A 23,277-nucleotide genomic window follows, 5' to 3' on the forward strand; every position below is an offset into this window, starting at 1 on the left:
CCAGCCTAAGAAAAAGGACAACTTCAGAGGCAAGCTTTATCCTAGATTTTATGTTTATCCATCTTTTGCCATTTTAATAATACCCTTTGCTTTCTTTTGTTCATATTTATCCCTTTTGAAAGGCTAGGAATTAAGACCTTTAGCTTTTTTTCTCCATTCATGTTGCTAATGCATGAAACACTTTGGTCCCAACACACTTTATCTTTTAAAATTCAGGAGAGAGCCTGACAGCTTCCCTCCCTTCTCAAATAACAAGGCAAAGAGAAAGGTGCAACATTAAAATCAGCAAGTTTTTTAAACTTCTCTTTATATTGGTAATCAAAAGACTTCAGGAAGACCACAATTCATCTTTTCAGAGCTAGTTAGATAAACAGAGGTACACACGGGATGTGGAGGAGGTCTTACAGTTAGGGTTGGGGGTTGGTCTTTGTATTTAGAGAACAAACTTTGAGGTTTCCGAAGGGGTTCCCCTGCCCCTCCCTCAGCTCAGTCCTAGGCAGGCAGACCCCTGCCCAAGCCTCCCTCCTGAGATCCTGCATATGCTTTCTTGCTAAATGACTCTTTGCACCGTTATCTCCTCACGGGATACATCTGTTGGGTGCCTTGCATCCTCAGCTCTGCTTTCATCTCTTCATATCGCAACACATTGTTTCCTCCAGTCCTGGTGCCAGGGTGGAAGGGAGCCATCCCGCCCGGACGCACTCAGGGATTGGCAGCGAATGAATGATTGGCAGCGGGTATCTCTGTCAGGGCTTTGGCATGCTGCAGAGTAGAAGCCCTGTGCTAATGAATGCCATCTACACCTACCAGATGTGCCACTGGGTGACATGCCAGATCTTTTACATAATGCCATTCTGCCGGACAGGAGACAGCTGGGGGAGGGGAGTATATTTTAATGCCTTGGGGTGCAAGTGGGTCTGTCGTTAGCTTTTACTTCAGATCTCCCGCCACCACCCATACACCCAATCAACTCCCCTTACAGTAGGCTAAAACCTACAGCTGAGGGCATCTCTGGAGAGTTTGAGCTCCCTGAACAGATAGATCCCTTGGCTCTCTCCCATATTCTCGCACCTTTTTCCTTCCTTGAGTTTGCTCCCCTCTCCTATTCAAACTCAGGAAAAGGGAATGTTATTTTTTTAAGTTAAAGATATAAAAACACTGGCAGGATCTGAAATGAAAAGGCGGGGGGAGAAACCATACTTCCTACCCCTCCCCCCAATCTCTCCTTCCCTATGCTAAATGTGCAAGAGCTTTCTTCACCCCACCCCCTTCCTCTTCCACAGTCCCCTGCAAACTAGTGTGTTTATCCCCACCGTCCCCTGGAAACTAGTGTGTATATCCTGTCAGTGCCTGTCCCACGTTCTGGCTGAGTAGTTGTCTTAGTGTGTAGGTGTCCAAAAATCCATGCCGTTGGAGAGGAATGTTTCCTGAAGTGGGATGGACAAAGTGGGAGGAAAGGGAAATGAGAAAACCACTTCTGACAGTTAGCGGGTGTGAGCACTCGGAGTGTTTGGGACCCCCCACCCCCACGCTGCCCAGCTCTCCACACCCATCCCGGTAGAAACGAAAGAATTGCCTAGTGGGTCCCCTGCTCTTTCACTAGACCTGCCAATCGGAACAGCCCCGAAATTCAGGGGGCTTGACAAGGGCAGGCTTCTGCTTCTCCCCAAGGGCCAAACCCCCTCACCCACTCTCACACACACTCAAGCACTCGGGCCGCTCCCGCGCCGCAGACCCCGGTCCTTTGCCCCCTTTGGGCTGAGCCGCCAGGCCCCTTCCCTTGCATCCGCACCCCGCCCGCTGCCGAGGCTCCAGATGGCGGCTCCTCGCGTTGGGCTCGAGGCCCCCAGACACCGCCCAGCAGCAGCCGGCGGTCGCTCCCTCCCTCCCTCCCAGCTGCTGCGGCAGAGACCGGGACGGACCGCTCTGCGAAGAGGGCAGGCTCGTCCACCGGCTCTGATAGGGGCAGGAGCCCGGCAGCCGAGGGGCACGCAGGAGCTGTGCGCACGGGGAAGGAGCCCTGCAGGCCCCAGGTGAGGAAGCCGAGTCGGAGGGTGCAGGGAAAGAAGGGAGAGCCTGACCAGTTTCATAGCGCCCTCACACCCCCTCACTGTCCCCTGACCTTCCTTCCCTCACCACCTTCCAGTACCCGGCGCTGCAGGCGGAGCAGTAGCTGGGCCGGAGCACCCGCGGGAGCGCGGGGAGCGGCTGCGCAGCCGCCAGGAGGGGGCGCCCAGCTCCCCCGAGCCGGGGCTGTAGGGCGGGCTTTGCAGGGGATCCCGCCCGCAGCCCAGTGGGAGGCTGCTTTGGCCGGAAGGGTGCCCCCTTCTGCTAGAGAACGGTAATGCCCACCAGCTGTGACCACTTCCTTCCCCGTTTCTCCTCTCTTCTTCCTACCCCTCTCTCTCATTTTCTATTTGCTTCCCTTTTTTTCTTGCTTGCCAGGTTCCCTTCCTACCCTCCGCCTCCCTCCTATCATTCTGGAACTTGCCTCTCCTTCCCTCATCCCTTCACTGGCTCAGGGTTTGTCTGCCCACCGGGGGATGATGGAAGGGGAATGGATCTCAGGCCTAGGCTCCGGCTCCTCTCCACAGATGCTTCTCTGAGTGCCGAGTAAGCAGCCCTGAGACTGGCGGCTCGCGGGGTTGTGCTCACTCTCTTACGGGCCAGGGGCCGGCGACTCTTTATTTGCCGGTGAGTGACGCGTTCGGGAGCAGCGCTTCCCCTGAACAGGTAGTTCGGAATTGATTCCTCTTGGAGGATGCATGTATTAAGCTCAGAGCCTTAGGTACTAAGCCTCTTTCTTCCACCCAAAAGTCGGACCACTCAGGGGCATCTTCCCCTTACACATATCCTAAAAACCAAAAGTCTGTCTCTCGGGACAGTTCTCACTGCTTTCTCCTCCAAAGCAGTTCTCCTGGGTGCGGGGGAAGGGGGCGCGAGGGAAGCACTAAAAGGCCACCGCGCCTGGCATCGGCGCCCATCTGAGGTCCTCTTTAATCCCCCGTGTTCTGGCGCGTGCCCACAGACCCTCTGCTCACCGCTGCGCCGCAGCCCTTGGGCATTAGACCCCCGAGAGCACGTTCCCGTAAGCTCCCAGCACAAATCCCCTCAGAAACATTAATCACAACTACCAGTGAATGCAAAATGTGTGCCCGTGCCGTGTCTGCTTTTTAATCCCGAATGTAATTCTGGAAAGCAGCATCAGAAAGGGGCTTTATTAATCCCTTACACGAACAAATACAATCTCTGACCTACTAGACTTGTTTTCCTGCAATTTCACGAAGAGTTAGACTCACTAGAGGAATGTTCAAAGACAGGAAAACTGTGAGAGACTTGTGGTGCATTAATGCAATAATGGGGTGCACTTCAGCCAAAAGGTGCACCTGTTGGGGAATGGAATCACTGGCCAGGGGTCCTGAAATTCTGCAGGGGCTGCAGCAGAGTGGGGGGCGGTGAGAGGGGCAAGGGAGAGTGAGCTGGGTGGCAGGCACCTAGCGAGGTTGGGAGCCTGAGAGGAAACCCAGTTCTCTCTCCTCTGCAGGCTTGGGACCCAAGTGATCTCATCTGGGGGGATGCCTCCTTATGAAGGCGCTAGGAGAAGCAGAGGGGCCCACCCAGGGCACTCAGCACTTGCCCCCCCTGAGGCCTGTTCCTCACATTTGAGATTTCACTATCATGTTCAATTAATCATATTTCCCTTCTCCCATTTTGTTCAAAACCATCTTCTAGTCTTTCATAATCGTAATTTGCACCATTGCCTTTTATCTGTGATTAAATAGGAAATCGATAAAGACAAAGGAGGGTCGGGCCTATAAATTAGCGTTACGGACTGACATACAGACAGACAGACGGGGCGCTGTGGGTGGGCACTGCCAATCAAGCCTGGTGGGGGCCGCCGCCGGCTGCGCAGGAAGGGGTTGAGAAAAGGCGCTGGGTGCGCGCTGAGTGGAGTGTCTGCTCTGAAATAACCCCAGTGGGCGCAAGCAAAGACTTCTCACTGTACTAAGTGTAGAGTCTCCGGTGATTTTTAGCTTTTCCTGTTTGAGTCTAGAAAAAAAGAGAGGAAAGGATCTGGGTGGGGAGGATGGGACTCCTATTTCTGTCAAAGAGGCCTCCCTCCTGGCAGATGAACAGATTTAAAGCCGGGTGTTTTTAGGCTGGGGTCTATTTCTTCCGGGGATGGAGAGTTAGATTTACTTTTGCATCCTTTCCTTCCCTCTCCACTTGCCTACTAGTCTGAGGGAGAGTGAGAGGAAGGGGAGAAGGAAGGGAGGGGGGGAGAGAGAAAGAAAAAGAGAGATTGAGAGACTCTGTTATTATGATCATATCATAACTCCCTGGCCAAGGAGAAATTTTGTAACACGGAGTTGCTCTCTGCTCTCGGAAGAGGTGCAGGATGGTTCCGTATTGTTTTTCTCCCTCCATGAAATCGATCATGCCTCCCAGACGGCTGAAGGAGGGCACTTTGCCACTCTTCACAGCTTCGCTCCAGCCTCTTTAGCTTTCAATTGAAAACCAATTAAAGGTTTCTATAAATCTGTTAGCTCCCCTTTTATCTGGGGACCCCTGATGCATGCGATACTGCCCTTTAGATGCCTCTTCCGTGTTTTGTTTTACAATTGTTGTATCAATATAATGCGGCCTTTCTTCTCCTGTCTCTATAGATACAGATACACAAGGAAAACCAAAGCTATTCAGTCTCCTCATTTGTCCAGCAGCCTAACAGTGGTGCCCTTTCTCTGCTGCTGCTTTCCCTGCTTCGGGAGCAGCAGTTATGGTAGAAGCAGATGGCTACTGATTGGGGGAGCTTTGTGGCTCTAATACTGAATACTTTATGGAAAAGGACTTTATCATGCTTCACTGGGCAGAGGAACAAGGGGGTGAGATTTATGGCCAGGAAAAATAAATCTTTTCCAAGTTGTGGCTCCTTCTCACCAGTTGTCTCTTTTGCTGGTGGGGGGGGGGATGGAAACACCGAGGTATTAGTTTTATTTTATTCTCTTTTCTGCTAACAGCACTTTTTAGTCAGAGTCTGAGAGGAGAGCAGACTAAGAGCCAGAAGTTTATGGAATACCTTAGGTGACCATTGCTGCATCAGCATTCTCTGCCCTCAGGGAAAAAGCAGAAGGGTACGGTCTTGAATGCTGTCTGGGGCCATGTTTTCCCGGATGTCCTGTTAGTTGCTGGGTAAAACATCATCCTCCATTATCCTATTATCTGTAGAGAACAAAAAGGGATGTAAATGCTCCCATCCGAAAAATCAGAGAAGGTCACTGGTATTGAAGGAGTGGGGCCCTGATGAGGCATATGGTGATGCGGGTATGCTCCTCTACTCTGAAAGGGTCTGGGCTGCAAGGATGATTAAGGGATGTCTGTGACTGTCAGTTTTTGGACTCCTAATTGAATTTTCAAGCTTTGGAGAATATACAGATTCCAACACTCCACTGAAGGTCCAATTCACCCCAAGATAATTGATCCTTGCATGTTTTCTCTTTTCTTCCCCTCACCTAAGTTTTACTTCTCTTGAGTCAGATATGCCCTACATCTGTTGCAGGAATGTATCCCTTCTCCATATGCAGAGGGCTGCACCCCCTTGCTCCTCCTATTCCCAAAACCTGTTCCCTAGAGCAGTGCCACCCTCTCTTCCATCTCTTCCCTTAGATCTTCCCCTCCCAGGGGCCATGACTAAAGACACCGAAATACTCCCAACATTGGGAGCCAGGTACTGGCAGCCAGGCACAGAGACATGGAAGCCAATTCCAATCCTAGGTCCCCTATTCCACATACAGACTCCTTGTCTCCTTAATATTGAAATGACATTTTCTAGTAAAGAAACATTTGTTCAGAATCTTTCATGTTCTAAGCTCCTTTTCCCTGCCTTTCCTATTCTTTTACCTTGTCCCTAGAAACTGAAGAGGAAAGGCTAGATAGAAGGAAAGGCATGCAGCTTCGGGAAGTGTCGTCTAACTTTCTGCCACAAGCTAGTTCTTCCCAATTCTGCAGGCACTATCACCCCACATAGCCACGCACACCCTTGTGCATTGTTTCTCTCTGAAGAGGAGAAAAAGTGGAGCAGAAAAACCAGGACTTATAAATTACATTTACCTAGATTTCAAAGTGGCAGGCACTGAGATACCTTAAATAATTAACTTTTTGGGCTCTTACTGTGTGCTAGGCTGAATGCTCTGCCAGGCTTATCGCATTTAATTATGACCCTCTGAGCCAAACACTATTCTCTCTAGTTCACAGATCCCCTTTCTTCACAGAAAACAGAAGCACAGAGAGGCTAACTAACCCAAGCAAGTAGTCCAGCTGGGATCTGAACCCAGGCTTGCTCTTGCAATATCCATAGCCACCCTATGAGATAAATGTTGTTTTTGCTATTTTACAAGTGAAGAAACTAAAGTTCAGAGAGGTTGGGTGATTTGCTCAAAGACACACAGCTAGTAGATTGCAGATCTGGGGTTCAAACATAAGTGTTTAGGATCCCAAATTCCGGGCTCTTAACCACTGCCTCTCGGATCCTTCACAAGAAAGAGCAATAAGGAGGCCACAGCTGACCTCTGAGGCCGGGAACTTGCCTGGGCGGGAGATTTCGCAGAGTTTGAGGCTGTAGGCGTGCGGCGAACACAAAGCGCCCGCTCCGGGCTGCGGCTGCGCCAAAAGCCGCGTGCGGCCCGGGTAGGAAGCTCAGCCCCGCAGCCCTGGCCCGGATAGGGGCTCCGTCGGCCGTGCGGCCCACAATGCTCCGCGCGCAGCCCGCGTGCGGGCGTCGGGGGCGGGGCCAGGAGATAGTCGGAGTGGGAGCACGCGCTGCTCGAAGTTCCAGGGCAGCAGGGCACCTTCCCGCCGGGTGTGTAGGGGAGGGCCGGAGCTTCCCACTCGAACCCGGGGCCTCCCGCTGCGGAGCCGCCGCCCTTCGAGGGAGAGGAGGGGCAGCGCGGCTCGGAGGCCCTGAGCCCTGGTCAGGGCCGGCGGCCTGGTTCCCCAGGTTTCCCTGGCCACCCAGACTTTGGCTTTCTGGCCACAGCCCTTGAATTAACCAGCGAGGCATTCACATGCTCCTTGTCCTACGTATGGGGTCGCACAACCCAGCCCTTGCTGCCCTGACTAACCGGCGTTTCCAACGTGGCGCCGCTATCAGTTCTAACGGAAGGACTCCCTGGCGGAAGAGGGATAGAAGTCTAATAGGCCTCCCGGCACAAAACTACCTCTTCCGAAATACAGAGGGGAGGAGGGAACGGGGATTGCCGCCTGTGCTTGGAACATTCGGGCCCTTCCTTTGGCAGTAGAAGGGATCGCTGAACACCTGAACGGATTGCTCCTGCCTCCTTTATCATCCAGTACCTCCTTCTGGTTTCCCTAGAAACTTCGAGAAATCCTTTAGCCTTCACTGAGTGGCTTCGAATGCGGGTGCACAATACAATTCCCAAATTTTCTAAAAAGGAAGCGAAGGCAATGTCACTAACAGTAGCCATAGCCAGCACTGAAAGAGCTGTTTACTATGTACCAGGCATTGTTCTCTGCACTCGCTAAATATCACCTCACCCCTCACAATAACTTTACGGGGAGAATTTCCTTTACCACTCCCGGTTCTCAGATGAAGGCCTGAAGCACAGACCGGTTAAATTACCTGCCCAAAGTCAGGGGTTAGGATTCAAACCCGGGGAGTTTCGTGCCCCTGGTGGAGGTGGGGCCTGAACCTGAGTTGTAGGTCCTTCTTCGGTCAGTTCTCCAGACATCTGAGTCAGAAGAAGGCTCCTTAATAGAGGCACTGAGACCTCTCTGGGATGTCCAAGGCTGCAATGAAACTAACCCCGGCTCTCGGAAGTAATCCCTTACCATCTGCTCAGGAATTGGCTTTCCAAAACGCGTTCACCCTCGTTCTCAGTCCTCACCGCGACCCGACCCGGGAGGCAGCCCTTTCCAGCCTTAGTTTGCTGAGGAGGAAAACCAAGGCTGGGCGAGGTCACTGGCAACCCAGCCCGTAAGAGGTGAGAACATAAGCCCATGACTCTGAAAACCAGGCGGCGGAGGAGACCTACTGCAGGAGGACTGTGAAGGGGGTGGCGAGGAGGGTGGTGGCAGTGGTAAAAAGAGCACTGCTTCTCCCTCAAGCCCAGACTTCAGGACGCCTTTCTGCCCGCGGCGCCTAGCAGGAGACAAGAGTTGGCAATAATTCCAGGGAGGCGGCAGGAGGCTGGAGAACGTGGAAAACGTGGTGCTTCCTCCCTGCTTAGTCCAGGGCGTATGGGGAGCACACCTAGCACACCGCGTGGTCTCTTCTGGCCCCCACGTTCAGAGTTTGCGCTGACTGCTTCTAAAAGAGACACCCCCAGTGAAGGTGGCAAGTCTCGTTCTTCCCAGGTCCCATCCAGTGTTGGGGCTGTATACTCTTTGGTGACTCATCCCAAACGTAGTGGGAGCTGTACCTGCCCTTCCCGGTACTGTGGGGGTAGTGACCTCCTAAGTCTCAGGGAGACCTCGTTAGCCCCACAATGAAGCCCATCTCTGTCATTTGGCCTTCTCTGCACTCTTAGCTCTGTCGCTGAGCTCTTTACTGAGACATCAACACCAGGGACTCCAGACATCAGAAACTATCTGCCTATAGCAGACATAAGAATGGAAACAGCTACACTCTCAGTACATTGACTTCCTCAAGATATTTTCACACATTCAGATGATTCCCACTTGTCTGGAAACATTAACTTCCTAGGGACCCAGGTAAACTGAGTCTAGAATGTAGATTATGCTATGAGGCATCTGATCACACATAGAAGGTAGTAGATACTCAGATCCTGTGGGAAATATATTCTTTAGAACTCTATTCAGCTTTGCTCCTCCAGGAACAATTGCTCTTCTATAGGACTTCACACAGGCTATTTTCTCAAAACCATCCTACATGAAAATATGCAACAGGGAGCACTGACTACTCTGTGAACATGGAACCAAGAAAAATGACAATCCTGAAAGTTTTTTTAAATTGCTACCCTCAACAGTATTCACTCCCAACCTGTGTAAACACACACACACACACACACACACACACACACACACACACACACACACACACAAAAGGACCATATCTGATTAGGTATAAAAATTGTTCAGACCTAAACTGAATTTTAGGCCTTCAGGAAATCTCAACATCCAGGTCATATTCAACATGTTTATTTTTCTTGGGACTTTGTGAATAATTTGTTTGATACTTCTGGATATTTATTTTTTAAAATATGAATTTTCCTCAGAATTTTAGAGGAGATTATGAATTATATCTTTGTTACCTTTATATTAAATTACCAGAAGACTATCAAGTCAATCTGGGAACTGGTTTTTCAGTCAGCAAGTTCAAGAGAACAAGTGTAACTTTCAATCTCCTTACCTGTTATTTCTGACATTTTGTAATGTATATACAGTAGTACTGTTTATAGTTGTCATGCAGTTACTGTTGTTTGTGACAAGTTGATCTTTGAATTCCCTGAGAGACCACTTTTTCAACTATTATAATTGAAGAAAGACTTACATTGGTAGTTTTTAAGTGCTTATGAAAATCTACTAAAAGCTATAGGCTTTCCATATGATGCTTGGGGAGACATTCCCTCATCGATGCTGAATTAATATGCCTGGATTAAATCGTGAAACACCTGCAGTTCATTTGAATTGAAATCATGAAAGATGGTTTTCACTCAAAGAGTCCAATATGTGATATGACCAAGGGAGCAGTTTAGGTATGAGAGCATAATTTGTGAAGAAATCAAACTATATTTTCAAGGCTCTAACAAAGCAATATGAATCGCTGCTGTTGTGGTTACTGATTGATATCTATTCCCCAAATCCTTTTCATGTTTTTTTTTTTTCTTTTTTGTCTCCCTTTTCCTTAGAGAAAATCAGATAAATCCTTCAGGAACAAATGCCATGGACAGATTCCAAGCTAGAAAGTCCTGGGCATGTGTGCATTCTGCCTAGACCCCCCCTTCCCAGGAGAGGAGTGCGTTATGCTGCTCATCCCCCAGCAGCCCAACTTAAAATCAAAGTCCATACCTCAGAGAACTAGCTGGGATCAGATGCTATGTAATCTCCCTATTATGAATCCAATGTATGTCAATCAGCACCTGTCTTTTTAACTCAGGAATTATACACAGCCTAAAACAGAGAGAAAAAGAGGTGGAACTCAAGTACTATTGGGATAATGTCCCTTCTCCTGGTTGTGAACCTCTCAACTTAGTGACACTCCCAAGGCCTAGACACAGTCTTTCTAAATCTGATGCTCTCTCCCATTTGAGACTACTGGACAGCCCTTCATCCTCAGTTTGCCTGGAAAGCCTGGCCCAGGGGGTGAGGAAGTTCTGAGTGGCTGACTGTGGCCCTGCTTACATTTCCTTCTGTCCACCTTACTCCTCCTGCTGAGACCTATTCAAGGGCTGTGGTGTCTGAGTCTGGGAAGGATATCATAACCCACAGATTTGACAAAACCACGATATTCCCCGCCAGCTCTCTAGATATTGTATGGAGAGTGGTATCAAAGCTGGGAGAATCTAAGGGGTCAGGATGCTGGATATTGGATCTGGTCCACAAGTCACACTCACACAGGTGAGCATGAGGTGTTGATTTCATATTTGTGGTAGTTGTCTTCAATATCACATCAGTTTGCTAGCCCTGCTAGAAGTCATACTCAAAAACCATTAAGCCAGTTAACTACAACTCATATCCAGGAGAGGAAATGAATTACACAAAGTCCTCAAAGATTATTCAGCTCACAGCTGAACTCCCAAAAAGAAAGGTGAGTGGAACTTGAGATCCCTCACAGAGAAGGTTATAAACTTGAGAAAGGTAGGTTATAATCATAATGACAATAGTTGTAGTATAGAAGCAGCATTAAAAACAGCTACCATTTATTGAGAAACAGGAAAAGCTGAAACAAGAACAGTGTGAGTCAGGAGTAATGATCCCTGAACAGGAGTCCCTTCTCCCAGGCTACAAAATTATCCATCCTTTGAGGGTCTGGCTATGCCAGGACCAACCTGGGAAACCTTCATTTATCACCTGATGAACAACTGTAATACTTACGCAAGGAATAGACCCAAACTGAGATTACCATGTACACTTATAAAAAACAAAGTGCCCCCCAATCCCTGTAAACTTTTTCCAGCTCAGCAAGTCTGCCTCTTCTTGTCTCTAAGTTATCCCTTAGACAGTTTCCAAGTCCAAGGTGAGGCTGTGCAATGCAATACCCCACTGTGAAGTTCCATTCTTTATCTCCCCCAGCCCTCGCAGCCCTGTCCTGAGACCTCCCTATGTGACATTGATAAGCTTAGGAAAAAGTTTCCACACACTGTTTCATTGGCCATCCTCTTGTCTTCCAGTGTATTCTCCCTTTCACCATGAATTGATTTTTTTTTTTAATTGGACAACTGAGGCTTTGCTGGTGTAGTGCTTTGGAGGTAGGATTAGAAGGGGATGAACCAGGACCTGGAAAGGAAGAGAGAAAGAGAAACAATGTGTTTTCATTCTTAAAGGGTAATAATTCTTCTAAGTGAGTTATTCTTAGAGACTTCACCAGCCTCCTATCACAGAAGCTGAAGTATTTTGGGCCCCACTTCTCTACCCTGGGAGGAAAAAGGACATTTCCATCCTAATACTCACTAGGAATCAGATTTCCTTTCTTCCCCTTTCTCCACCCTCTCACTTAGTTCATAAAAGGCACCACCTCGGGAATCATTCATCAACCTCTCTCCAGCCTTCTCTTCCAAAACAATACTGCAGTTGTCTACATGTGTATTTTTCACCATAACTGCACAAAGCCTTGCTAAAGGGAGCAAGGTGAACGTACCTTCACTCTTCATTGTTATCTCTCTAATCATTTAATTGGAAATAAAATCCCATGGAAAAGTCCTCCAAATATAAACCCATTGTTCCATGTGAATTAGACACAACTATTGACTGAGATGCATTTTTATAGTACTGGTTGAAACTGAATAAATGCCTCAATCCTTCATTTAGTATCAGTGAATTCCAGTAAGTAATAATGCAGAGTGATTTCAAAGTAGTTTATGCACCATTTTATCCCATAAATTTCTAGGGAAATAAAAGTAATTTTAGTAGGTTCTTCTTTACATCCTATTAATAATTGTCATTAAGACCATTTATATTACCAAGCAAAATGTGCATCACTTAAAATACTCAAAAACCCTCAAAGTAGGAATGTCAGGCTTAATCTTACCCATATTTGTTTTTTGTTATAGCAGTCATTCAATACATAAGACAAAGAGTTGGTTGGATTCATAGCATGTTAGAAATTCTTTTATTTGGGGATTTTTGCCTGAAATCAGCAGGGGAAATCTTAAGTAGAGGGCAGAAAAGAGAAACTGAGAGTAAATATCTGATGGTCAGATTCTCCATACATCTCTCCCTTCATTGATGTATTGAATCTTAGCTATTTTCTGTCTTGGAATTTGGAAGGTCAAACTCCCCCACCCCCAACTTAAGTATCAGAAGCATTTTTTATTTTATACAAACTGGAGTCTAGGTTTCAGAACTTCAAAGGAGACATAGTCTAAATGTCCTGTATATTTAAGAAAAGAAAGGCCAGGGGAAAGAAAAAATGTGTTCCATTTAGAGTTTAAGGTTATCTAAATGCCCACACCCTGAAGTGGATGCTTTTGTATTTACAATATGTAGGAGGATTTTTTTAAGTGGCTTGAATAGACAGATGACTTTTTCTGGGAAAGGCAAACTTTTCTAAATAACAGCAAAAGAAGACTTTAAGGATTGCTCTGTTCAACAGTTTAATGGAATTAGAGTCAGGGGCACTGCGAGCGCGCGCGCGCGCGCGCGCGCACACACACACGTCGCTTTATCACGCTATAGTTTCTGAAGGACCACAACTGTCTTATGGCTAATTCTTTATCTTAACTTGCTGTTGTTTACACCTGTGCCTCTCCTGCCCTTTCTTTTTCCTTTTCTTCTCTGAATTTACTTAAGTGACCACGATTCTTCATCCCTGCTTGTTATTTTTCAGATGTTTGAGGCAATTCTTTTGACATTTCTAATTCTCTCACCTTTTCTTTAAAGAAGCGGGGTGGGGGGAGGATGCTCTCTTGTGTGTGAGAGAGAGTAGGGTTGTATGAATGAAGCATCCAGTCATAAGACAACTAATGGCCAAAACACTAGAAGATTCTTATATACAGACATGTGAGAGTCCTCAGCATTTAGCTTTGGTCAGAGTTGCCCTTTGCCAAACTGTTTAAAAGTGTTCACACATGCATAAGAGAAATGATAGGTTAAGGTGAAAGAAGCTTTTTCAGCTTAAGAAGCTTTGAAAATTTAGTAGCTAACCTGGAAATGAGGGGGAAATTCATTTATAGGGATTTTGCAACCCTTCTTTTGCCGAGTCCCGATTTAAACCGAGGCAGCAGCTCCGTCTGACCAGAAAAACTTAGAACTTACGTGGGGAGGAGGGAGCTAACCAAGGCCAGGTGAAAATGGAGGGAAGGAGGCAGAGAGAGAAGAGAGGGAGAGAGAGAGATCAAGAAGAGAACTCACGTAGTGGAAAATTACTCCCACATCTTTATTTCTGCTCAGCAAAATCCTTCCCTGGCCTCCTTGGACTGCGGGCGCTCCTTGTTGCCCCACTGGGTTCCGGAGGGAGATCTCACAGTCGTGAGCGGATGAAACCAACACTGTAAGCACCTTTTCCTTTTAAGCTGTTCTTTGCCAACCCCCAAACCACTTACCTTATTTTAACACTGGATAAAAACGAGACTGTCTCCTCCTTAAGTCATGGTTCTGCTCGGTCCACTTCAACCGACGACACAATCCGATTTATCCTGAAGCTAACAGATTGTCCTCTTCAAAGTAGCGGTGTTGTGGGTGGGGCTGAGACAGTGGAGCCGTCTATACACTCAAAGGTCTTTCTTCCCATAGGAGTTGAGAGTTGAAAGGCGAAGAAGAACCCAGAGATCCCCAGCGAAAATGTATTGCGGCCCCTGTTGAAGGAGTCAACTTTCAGGCTGTTAAAGTCCTCAAGTCATTAGCATCAGCTGCGGCACTGGAGGGGCAAGCCAGCGCCTCTAAGTGGCTTAGCGCACAAACGAGGCTCCCGAGACCACCGCGGCAACCCCAACCGCTCTTCCACCACCGGCTGGATGTAAATTGCTCTCCGGAGCCCATCTTGGTAATAATTTTTACTTTGACTACCCCCTCCGAGGTCTTAGAATACGGGCCGCCCGCAACATGGGACCCCCTCGGGGACTACGAAAAACGCGCCAGGCAGAGACCGGAAAGGCAGGAACATCTTGAGTCTAGTAACCGGGGTTCTTCCCACCGATCTCCCCTCACCCTTCCCCTGCCCAGGTGCTCGAGTTCTGGGACCAGATGACCCCAGTAAATCCCTTGCCGTGGTCTGGCGGCGTCCTCGCTCCATCCTCCTCACCCCATCTCTGGGTCCCCGGGAAGACTGAGCCAAGTTCTCACCGAAGCGCATCCTTTCTGAATCTTGCTCGGAAAGGCTTGGTAGGGTGAGCGCTCCAAGAGAGAGCGGGCGCCGGTTTATCACCCTCAGGGAACTAGCTGAGCAAATCAGCGGGCGCTCAATGGCCAGGGAATCCCCAGGGGCTAATCCGCAACCCCCCACCCTTTTACTGAACTCGGACTCGGGAAGTGCGCGCGGGCTCCGTGCGCGCGCTGGGTGGCCAGCTCTCTGCCAGAGGTTCCCCAAGTGCCGAGAGAAACGGAGAAAAGCCCGCTCCAGTTCTTTTGGTACTTCCCTTTCCGACCCCGAAACTGATTTTTCCCTCCTCACAGTCCCAGCGGGCCGAAGCTAATTTAGGAGGAGGCGGGCCGGGCCGCGCTCAGAGAGGCTTTGCCACTTGGGGAAGGTGCCCAGGACCTGCGGGGCGCGGGCAGGCCAGAGAGACCGCTGCGAGGCAGGCGGCGCCGAAGGGAGCGCCCAGCCCAGCAAAGAGTTAAAGGGAGGGGACGTGGGCTGTCACGCGTCATTGGGCAGATTATGTGCAGCAAACAAAAAGTGTGTGTCTGCGTGCCAGTCAGTCACTGCATCGGGTCCATCTGTACAACTCTCTCCGCGCGCTCTCGCTGTCTTGCTCTCGCTCTCTCGCTCTCCCCTCTTACTCTCTCCTCATCTCTCTCACCCTATCTCTCCATCTCTCTCTCTCTCTCTCTCTCTCTCCCCCCTCTTTAGGCATAGCCTACCACAGAGCAACACCTCTTGACATGGAAATGCACTGATACAATAGGCAAAAGAAACCACTCGATTCCATCTCCCGGTTCCAGGTGGCCTTATTTGGGCGATTCGTTCCTGACCTTATTCCTGGTAAGTCTTGTGCTTAGATGTGGGAGGGGGATGGGGAGGAAGGCAGGTTTGGTAGGGAGAGTGGAAATTTATGTCGTCCGTCTCGTCATCCACCAGAAGAGAGGGAAACATAATTGTTGAGGGCATCTCTACTGGCAATAAGATTATACAAAGGGAGGAGCGGGTGGGGATCACTTTGCGGGAGAAGCAAGCGACTGGGGAGCGCGCGGCCGCCAGACAATGCCTGCCTACGGGGAGGGCGAGCGGCCGGCTGCAGCGACGCGCTCTCGGCGATCCCCGCGGGCTCTGGGGAGGATCCCCCGGGCGACGGGAGCTGGGGCCTAGAGCAGGCTGCAGAGCTCGGAAGGGCTGGGTGGCGGAGGCGACCGCACGCCGGCGGGCGAACCCAAGCTCTCGCCCAGCCGTTATTGTGGCCAGCTCGTGGCGGCCGCCGCGGCGACGCGAACCCCTATTAGCGCGGCGTAGCAAGGATCTTTTCACCGTATTGTTAGGTAGAACTGCATTTTAATGATTGCGTCCCTGCTGTTGCCCGAAGTGACGGGGCGACCTCCCGGCACAATGAAACGCCTGTGTGAAAGAGACTTTTAAAGGGAAGAGAGAAATTGAGGCATAAAACGCTGAATTGAGGAAACTGAAAAGGAGAGAATAGGATTCCGTTGAAAAGGAGATGAGAGATTCTGAAGGTTTTTTTTTTTTTTCAACGTATTTAAATTTGCAATTAGAGATCAGAAAGCTACCTTGTGTGGGGTACAAATACCCAGAGACAGATGCTGTAATATAGTAAAGTAAGTTTCTACTTTATGGATATTTCCTCTTATTTCTGTCTGGCAGAAACAGCCTAATACTTGACATTTGGAGGATGTAGCAGAGTGAATGGAAAAAGAGGCTGACCAAAGTTTCATGCTCTGTTAGCTAGAAAGGGGGGGAAAGGGGGGGAAAAAAGAAGCTCTACCTTGTAATCACATTTGCAAGATTAATTGGTTAATAGGCATTAAGATAAAAATGGACATTACTAATATTATTCCATAATGAACAGCTTCTCAGGAAAAGAATTAGGTCTACTCTTTCCTGCTACTTAAATTATACAAAGCGTTCATAAATTACTGCCTATGGCGACGTTATAGGGAAAATCCAACTTGGGGGAATCTTTTAATCAGTCAGAGCTAACAATGCAGTTAGTTCAAAGCCAGTTTAAAATTTGAATACCTGCTTTGTTTTTTTTTTTAAATGACAAGTTTTGTAGGGGTGTCCAGTGGCATAGGAAGGAAAATGTCTCTTCATGATAGCTTAATAGAGCCCTCCATCAGGGTATTAAACTTTCTAAATTGCTGTGGATTAAACAGTCAGAGAGCCCACAGAGGTCTACCCAAGTGGGGCTGCCCCCTCTTGCCCAAACAGGGTCATATCTGGGGGAGTGAGAATTCACCAGTCACTACACCTGCAGTATTTCAATCAGGGGACACTTCAGGCCTGCCCTGTACCTGCTCACTTCATGAGGCACATGCAACTCAATCCACCCCCTTGTATAACAAGGTAACTGGGATTCACCCTCATCCATAAATAAGCATGTCGAGAAAAAAATAATTACCTCCGCTTGCTGCTTTTAATTAAAGCCTCGGAGGGACAGTGTTGGATTATGGTAATGAACAGACATACGTCCCCTCTTGTAGGCTGCAGAGAAAGGTTAGCTGACACAGAATCAGTGGCCCTGACATTCAACTTGAAATCCATTCGCCATGCTCGGCTGTCTCTGCCTGCTCACTAAGGCTGCTCCCCTCTTTGGAAGAAAGAAAAAATCAACTCCTGGGCACCCAGTTCAATACATAAGAAGAGAGGAGAGGAGCTTTCTCCCAAGGGTTGGAAGTTTCTTTCAGTCGGGAAAAGTCTATAGGCTAGTAAAAAAAGAAATCCTCTTGTTCCCCCACCTTTATCCCCCAAATCCTGTCCCCCAAGGTAATGCAAAAAAACTGTCTTTCCTAGCTCTGTTGTCCTTCTCAAAAGCGGTCCACTCTGAGATCCCACGATTCCAATTATCTTTAGAAGGCGCGGGGTGGGGGGGGGGCGGAGTACTCCTCAGTTGGCATTTTCCAAAATATGCCAGATTTAATCTGCCACTGGTTTTATTTTTGAAATCAATGCTATGCAAAATATCAGGCAAATTCAAGAAAAATATGTCTATAGTTAAAATGTTCTGCCTGGATTCATAGAGGCAAAAGGAGTCAATAAGGAGTAATATAAGTTGTTTCCTTACCCTGTGTATCTGTCACCAGTGATGGAGGATTCAGGCATCCAGCGAGGCATCTGGGATGGAGATGCCAAGGCTGTCCAGCAATGCCTGACAGATATTTTTACCAGTGTTTACACCACCTGCGACATCCCTGAGAATGCTATATTCGGTCCCTGCATCCTGAGCCATACTTCCCTGTATGACAGCATAGCTTTCATAGCTCTCAAGTCCACGGACAAGAGAACAGTTCCCTATATCTTCCGGGTAAGTCTTGGCCAGTGCTGCCTTGGGTATGAGGGTAATCCCATGTTGAAAACTGACCAAGGATCATTCTAATGACAAGCTGAGATAGTTTCTGAATGTAGAAAGTAAAATAATGTAAGACATCCTATTTTACACACCAAAAAAAAAAATAGAAAAGGAATATTAAACTCAAATTATTGTCAACTGATTTCTGGAATAAATGACAAAATTTGATTTGGAATGCCAGGTATATCTAAATCACTGCCTCAGTTCTGGGCTTTCCTGGTGATGAACACAACTTCCTTAACTCTTCGGGAGATTTCAACTAGGGTGGAACCTATCTGCATACTAAGTACTTTCTGTAAGGACTTTTATTATAAGTATTGGGTGCATTTGTGTTCCAACCTAGGAGGCCTTCTTTTCCTCTAAAGGTTACTCTTTCTAGGAAGCTAGCTAGTCCCAGAATTTGTATTTAATGAAAATGTTAATGGCTTGACAAGAAAACATCATTAAATTCATATGTTTGAGTTTTAAGATATAAGTCCTGCCACTTTCTATTCTTTCTTTACAAAGAAAATCTATTAATTGTTTAAGGCAAAATTAGGAAGATGAATGAATGCCACGGAATAGTTTCTAAGATCTAAGCTTGCTTTTTAACTTCCGAAGCAAACAAAATTCCTCACAGTTTTGTAATGTGGGATAATTGAGAAGTGAATTCTCAAGAGGTTAATACTGATTTGAATTGTAAGGAGAAATTCCCCCATTTGATATTCAACCAGTATATGAAAACCACAGCTTAATCTATATGATTGACACAGTGTTTCAAAAGACAGTCATCTTGCCTGCTGGTTACAAACACAAAGATGGGTGCCAACTTGGGTCACGGTTAATCTTGATCTCAGATAATTCTTCGGAAAAGAATAACAAAAAGGAAACGGTCCTGGTTCCTCTGGCTTCATTCTCTCACAAGGGTCTCCCTCCCCCCACCCCCCTACCTTCTTGTATTCTTTCCTTTTTTCTAAACTGTAGGTAGACACCTCAGCGGCAAATGGTTCTTCAGAAGGTCTCATGTGGCTGCGACTTGTCCAGTCAGCCAGAGATAAAGAAGAGCAGAACCTTGAAGCCTATATAAAAAACGGACAGCTGTTTTACCGCTCTCTCCGCAGGATTGCCAAAGACGAGGAGTTACTAGTTTGGTATGGGAAAGAACTGACTGAGTTACTCTTGCTCTGCCCCTCTAGATCCCACAGCAAAATGAATGGTAGGTTGGCTCGCGACCCGCGACGGGGCCCTTCGCTAGCGGGGGGAGACGCGGCGGGAGGCGGGGGCTCACTCTGGCGCACTGGCGCCTTTCCTCCCTTAGGGCGTCTGCTGGGAAACTTCGGAGGTATAGTCCGCAATGCAGCTGGGACCGATAGATGAGAATAAACCGGGGGACACTGGCTTGGTTACTGCACCCCCCCCCGATTTGGAGGGGAAGTTAGATCAGGTCGGACAGGATACTCTTTTCTCAGGCGCTCAGGTCCTGAGAGATGAAGGTGGATTTGTGAAGAGAGTGATGGCAAACTGGTCTGGAGACGATGCTTAGTAATCATGTGGTGTGCGTGTGTGCGCGCGCGCGTACGTGTGTGTGTGTGTGTGTGTGTGTGTGTGTGGTGTTTTCTCACTAAGCAGGGTCGTCCCCTTACACATGCCTGGAATGCAGCCAACGTTTCCAGTTTGAGTTCCCCTATGTGGCGCATCTGCGCTTCCGCTGCCCCAAGAGACTTCACAGCGCTGATGCCAGCCCCCAAGAAGAGCAAGGCGGCGGCGTGGGCACCAAGGATCACGGGGGCGGGGGCGGGGGCAAGGACCAGCAGCAGCAGCAGCAAGAGGCGCCCTTGGGCCCCGGCCCCAAGTTCGGCAAAGCCGGCCCCATCCACCACTACCCCGCCCCCTCCCCCGAGGGCAGTAACCAGCCTGCGGCTGGCGGCGGCTGCGGCGGCGCCAAGCCCTCCACGGACTTTCACAACCTGGCCCGGGAGCTCGAAAACTCGGGGGGAGGCAACAGCTGCTCCCCGGCCCGGAGCCTCGGCAGCGGCGGCGGCGGCCACCAGGAGGCAGAGCTGAGTCCCGACGGCAACGCCACGGGCGGCGGCAAGGGGAAGAGGAAATTCCCGGAGGAGGCGGCGGAGGGGGGCGGCGGCGTGGGACTGGCGGGGGCACGGGGTCGCTTCGCCGAGCGGCCCCTGCCCGCCTCCAAGGAGGACTTGGTGTGCACGCCGCAGCAGTACCGCGCCTCGGGCAGCTACTTCAGCCTGGAAGAGAACGGCCGCCTTTTCGCGCCGCCCAGCCCCGAGACGGGCGAGGCGAAGCGCAGCGCCTTCGTGGAGGTGAAGAAGGCGGCCCGAGCGGCCGGTCTGCAGGAGGACGCGGCCACCGACGGCGGGGGCGCGGCCGCCGAGGACCAGGACGCGGGCGGCGGCGGCGGCGGTGGCGGCGGCGGCGGCGGCGGCTCCTCCACGCCCGTGGCCGCTTCGCCGGCAGGCGCCGACAAGCTGCTGGCCCCGCGGCCTGGGGGCCCTCTGCCTAGCCGGCTGGAGGGCGGGAGCCCGGCGCGGGGCAGCGCCTTCACTTCGGTGCCGCAGCTGGGCGGCGCGGGCGGCAACGGCGCGGGCGGCGGCGCGGGCGCGGGGGCCTCCGGCGGCGCGGGCGGCGGCCAGGGTGCCGCCTCGGACGAGCGCAAGAGCGCCTTCTCGCAGCCGGCGCGCTCCTTCTCACAGCTGTCCCCGCTGGTGCTGGGCCAGAAGCTGAGCGCGCTCGAGCCGTGCCACCCCGGCGACGGGGTGGGCCCCACCAGACTCTACCCAGCCGCCACCGACCCTCTGGCCGTGAAGCTGCAGGGGGCCGCGGACCTGAACGGAGGTTGCGGGGCCCTGCCGAGCGGCGGCGGCGGCGGCGGCGGCCTGCCCAAACAGAACCCCTTCCTCTACGCCACCGCCTTCTGGCCCAAGAGCTCCGCGGCGGCGGCGGCGGCGGCGGCGGCGGCGGCCGCGGGGCCCCTGCAGTTGCAGCTGCCCTCTGCGCTCACGCTGCTGCCGCCCTCCTTCACCTCGCTGTGTCTGCCCGCGCAGAACTGGTGCGCCAAGTGCAATGCCTCCTTCCGCATGACCTCCGACTTGGTGTACCACATGCGGTCGCATCACAAAAAGGAGTACGCGATGGAGCCCTTGGTGAAGCGGCGGCGGGAGGAGAAACTCAAGTGCCCCATTTGCAATGAGTCCTTCAGGGAGCGCCACCACCTCTCCAGGCACATGACCTCGCATAATTGACACGGAAAGGACCCTAGCTTTCCACGCGCGCACACTCACAGTCAAGCCACCTGCAGGAAAAACACGCGAGGACATCCACCACCTCCTTGTGACCTGAAACGTTGCACCCAGAGACAGAAACACACACACTCAAACATACACGTACCACCCCCCCAACCTTTTCATTTACATGTTTACCTGCGACCTACATTACACACACACACACACACACACACAGACACACGCACACACACACACAAGACAGGATGGTGGATTTTTGGGTGGGTTGTTCAAGGGGTTTTCTTTTGAATGCACGCATTTTCACTTTCCAAAAACAAAGGTACATTTTTAAAAATGTCATATATTGCAACATATTGATGCATTTGTCATACGTTTCTACTTAAATTATTAAGCACTTACGGTTTAGATGTAATAATTATATGTAAGGGCAAAATTTATTTTAGATATAAAGTAAAGGAGGAGGGTGAGATGGTTTCTGCATTTCTTAATGACAGTTTGTGTTCTTACAAAAATAAATAAAATGAAGAAAAAGGGGTCACCATTCAATTTAAGTTTCCAGGGGGAAGTGCATGTATCATGAAATGATTATGGACTTCAGTGAAGAATGTCATCATTATGTAAATATGTATTTCCTTTTAATACAAAGTGTAATTTTGTGCCAGTGAAATGGAGTCTGAATAGTTATGTGTTTCTTTTATCCCTGGAAAGATTTATTAAACTTTATAGATTATCCAGGTATTGTTGGATGCTTTGACAATAAATGACTATTTTCTTCAAAGCAATTATTTGAAAAGTGTTTTTAAGGTTTTGTGTGTGTGTGTGTGTGTGTGTGTGTAGCTAAGGGCTACACTTTGAGTAGATACCATCTATTTTCATTGAGTCTCTGAAAAGAAGAGAAGAGATAGCAGAAGAGAGGGATAATAAACCCTGTCCCACTTACATTCACTTACTCTAAGCCAATATTGAACCTAAAAGGGAGAAGATAAAGTTTGATTATTGTTTGTAAAACCTTTAGCTGGAAAGTTTTGGGCTTCTTCATCAAAAGACAAATCAGACAAAGATGTCTGCCATGAAGCTAACCTGTCAGTGGGATGTCAGCATTTTTTTTCAGCAGCAGGATAATCAGCATCTTCACAAGTGACCAGAGACAATTTTCAGGCCTTGATCAGAGAAGCCAGATGAATCGCCCACTTTAATTCTACGAGTGATGCCTACGTGAAGGAGTATCTTGTGCTCTAGAACCCTTCAGCATTCTGTCATTATCCATTAAGAGACCCCATGGGGAGTTTCTTTACAAACCAAGGTGAAATGACCATGATAGTCTATGTATTGCTGAGCCCAGCCTTCTTTCTAAAGCCTTGGGCAGCTGCACAGCCTCTGGAAAAAAGCCAGTCCTAGAGCATTATGATACAGAAGAACCTGATAATTTTCCTCCCCTTCCTGATCTTCCTCTTATGAAAAGTCTCTCTGAACTCTTCATATACTGACAACAATTCTTAGTTAAGTTGTTCAGCAACCATTAAGTGCAAAACCATAAAAATGATGACCTTTTAGGTCTCAGGGTCGCCTGCACTTAATCTATTCTCTTCAGAGTCATTCTAGAAATGCTCTACTAACAGACACCACCCTGGCTTATCTGTCACAGGAGGTACTCTTTCCCACTTTGTCCTCCACATCTGGTCAGTCCTCCACTATGTCAGAAGGAGGACACCCGTGAGAAAGTCTGAAATGAGAAACTTGCACGGTCTCATTGAAGACATTCAATGGCTTCCCCTCTAAAAGGATCTGAAAGCCTTATTAGCTTAAGGTGACTACAGAACAAGTTATGATTAGGGCAGGGAGCAAGTAAAGACCAGGGGTAGGGTAAAGAGATATGTCCACTGTGTGACCCCTGTTGGGTGAAAAAGCAGGTTGACTCCTGTATCATCTAAGGACTTTTCTGTGCCACATTTCTCTGAGGGCTGCTCTCAGTTTTCCTAGGCAACAGTTGGATGATCTGAAACACTAATCCCCAGCAAAGTAGAATGAGAACAGTACAAAATTTCAGTTTTAACTGCTCTTCATGATGCAGACTCTGCATCATCACTGGCAACATTTGATTTAGCTGCATTATGGTTTTCTCATCTATACAATAAAGGAGATGGGTGCTGCTATCTTTAAAC

The 23,277-nt window shown here is 49.1% G+C and overlaps 1 protein-coding gene across 2 annotated transcripts; it reads left to right on the top strand.

Moving 5' to 3' along the window:
* The first annotated feature begins 1,914 nt into the window (after positions 1–1,914).
* On the top strand, positions 1,915–21,885 carry PRDM8 (PR/SET domain 8). 2 transcript variants are annotated; one of them, XM_027597285.2, is made up of 6 exons: positions 1,915–2,033; positions 13,927–14,176; positions 15,203–15,334; positions 17,605–17,825; positions 18,834–19,065; positions 19,479–21,885. In XM_027597285.2, the coding sequence occupies exons 4-6, from the start codon at positions 17,607–17,609 to the stop codon at positions 21,113–21,115; spliced, it is 2,088 nt and encodes a 695-aa protein (XP_027453086.1). In that variant the 5' UTR covers positions 1,915–2,033; positions 13,927–14,176; positions 15,203–15,334; positions 17,605–17,606; the 3' UTR covers positions 21,116–21,885. The 2 variants fall into 2 exon arrangements, with proteins under 2 accessions (XP_027453086.1, XP_027453085.1); XM_027597284.2 differs by lacking the exon at positions 1,915–2,033 and adding an exon at positions 2,369–2,694.
* Positions 21,886–23,277: the final 1,392 nt, after the last annotated feature.

The sequence above is a fragment of the Zalophus californianus genome, chromosome 2, assembly GCF_009762305.2.
Source record: "Zalophus californianus isolate mZalCal1 chromosome 2, mZalCal1.pri.v2, whole genome shotgun sequence".
Taxonomy (NCBI): Eukaryota; Metazoa; Chordata; class Mammalia; order Carnivora; family Otariidae; genus Zalophus; species Zalophus californianus.

What these genes read in the sequence shown, in the direction of transcription:
- PRDM8 (XM_027597285.2), top strand. Translation starts at nt 17,607, where the DNA reads ATGGAGGATTCAGGCATCCAGCGAGGCATCTGGGATGGAGATGCCAAG. An exon ending in CAGTTCCCTATATCTTCCGG is followed by an intron (nt 17,826 to 18,833) that starts GTAAGTCTTGGC and finishes TCTAAACTGTAG; the next exon opens with GTAGACACCTCAGCGGCAAA. An exon ending in ATCCCACAGCAAAATGAATG is followed by an intron (nt 19,066 to 19,478) that starts GTAGGTTGGCTC and finishes CTCACTAAGCAG; the next exon opens with GGTCGTCCCCTTACACATGC.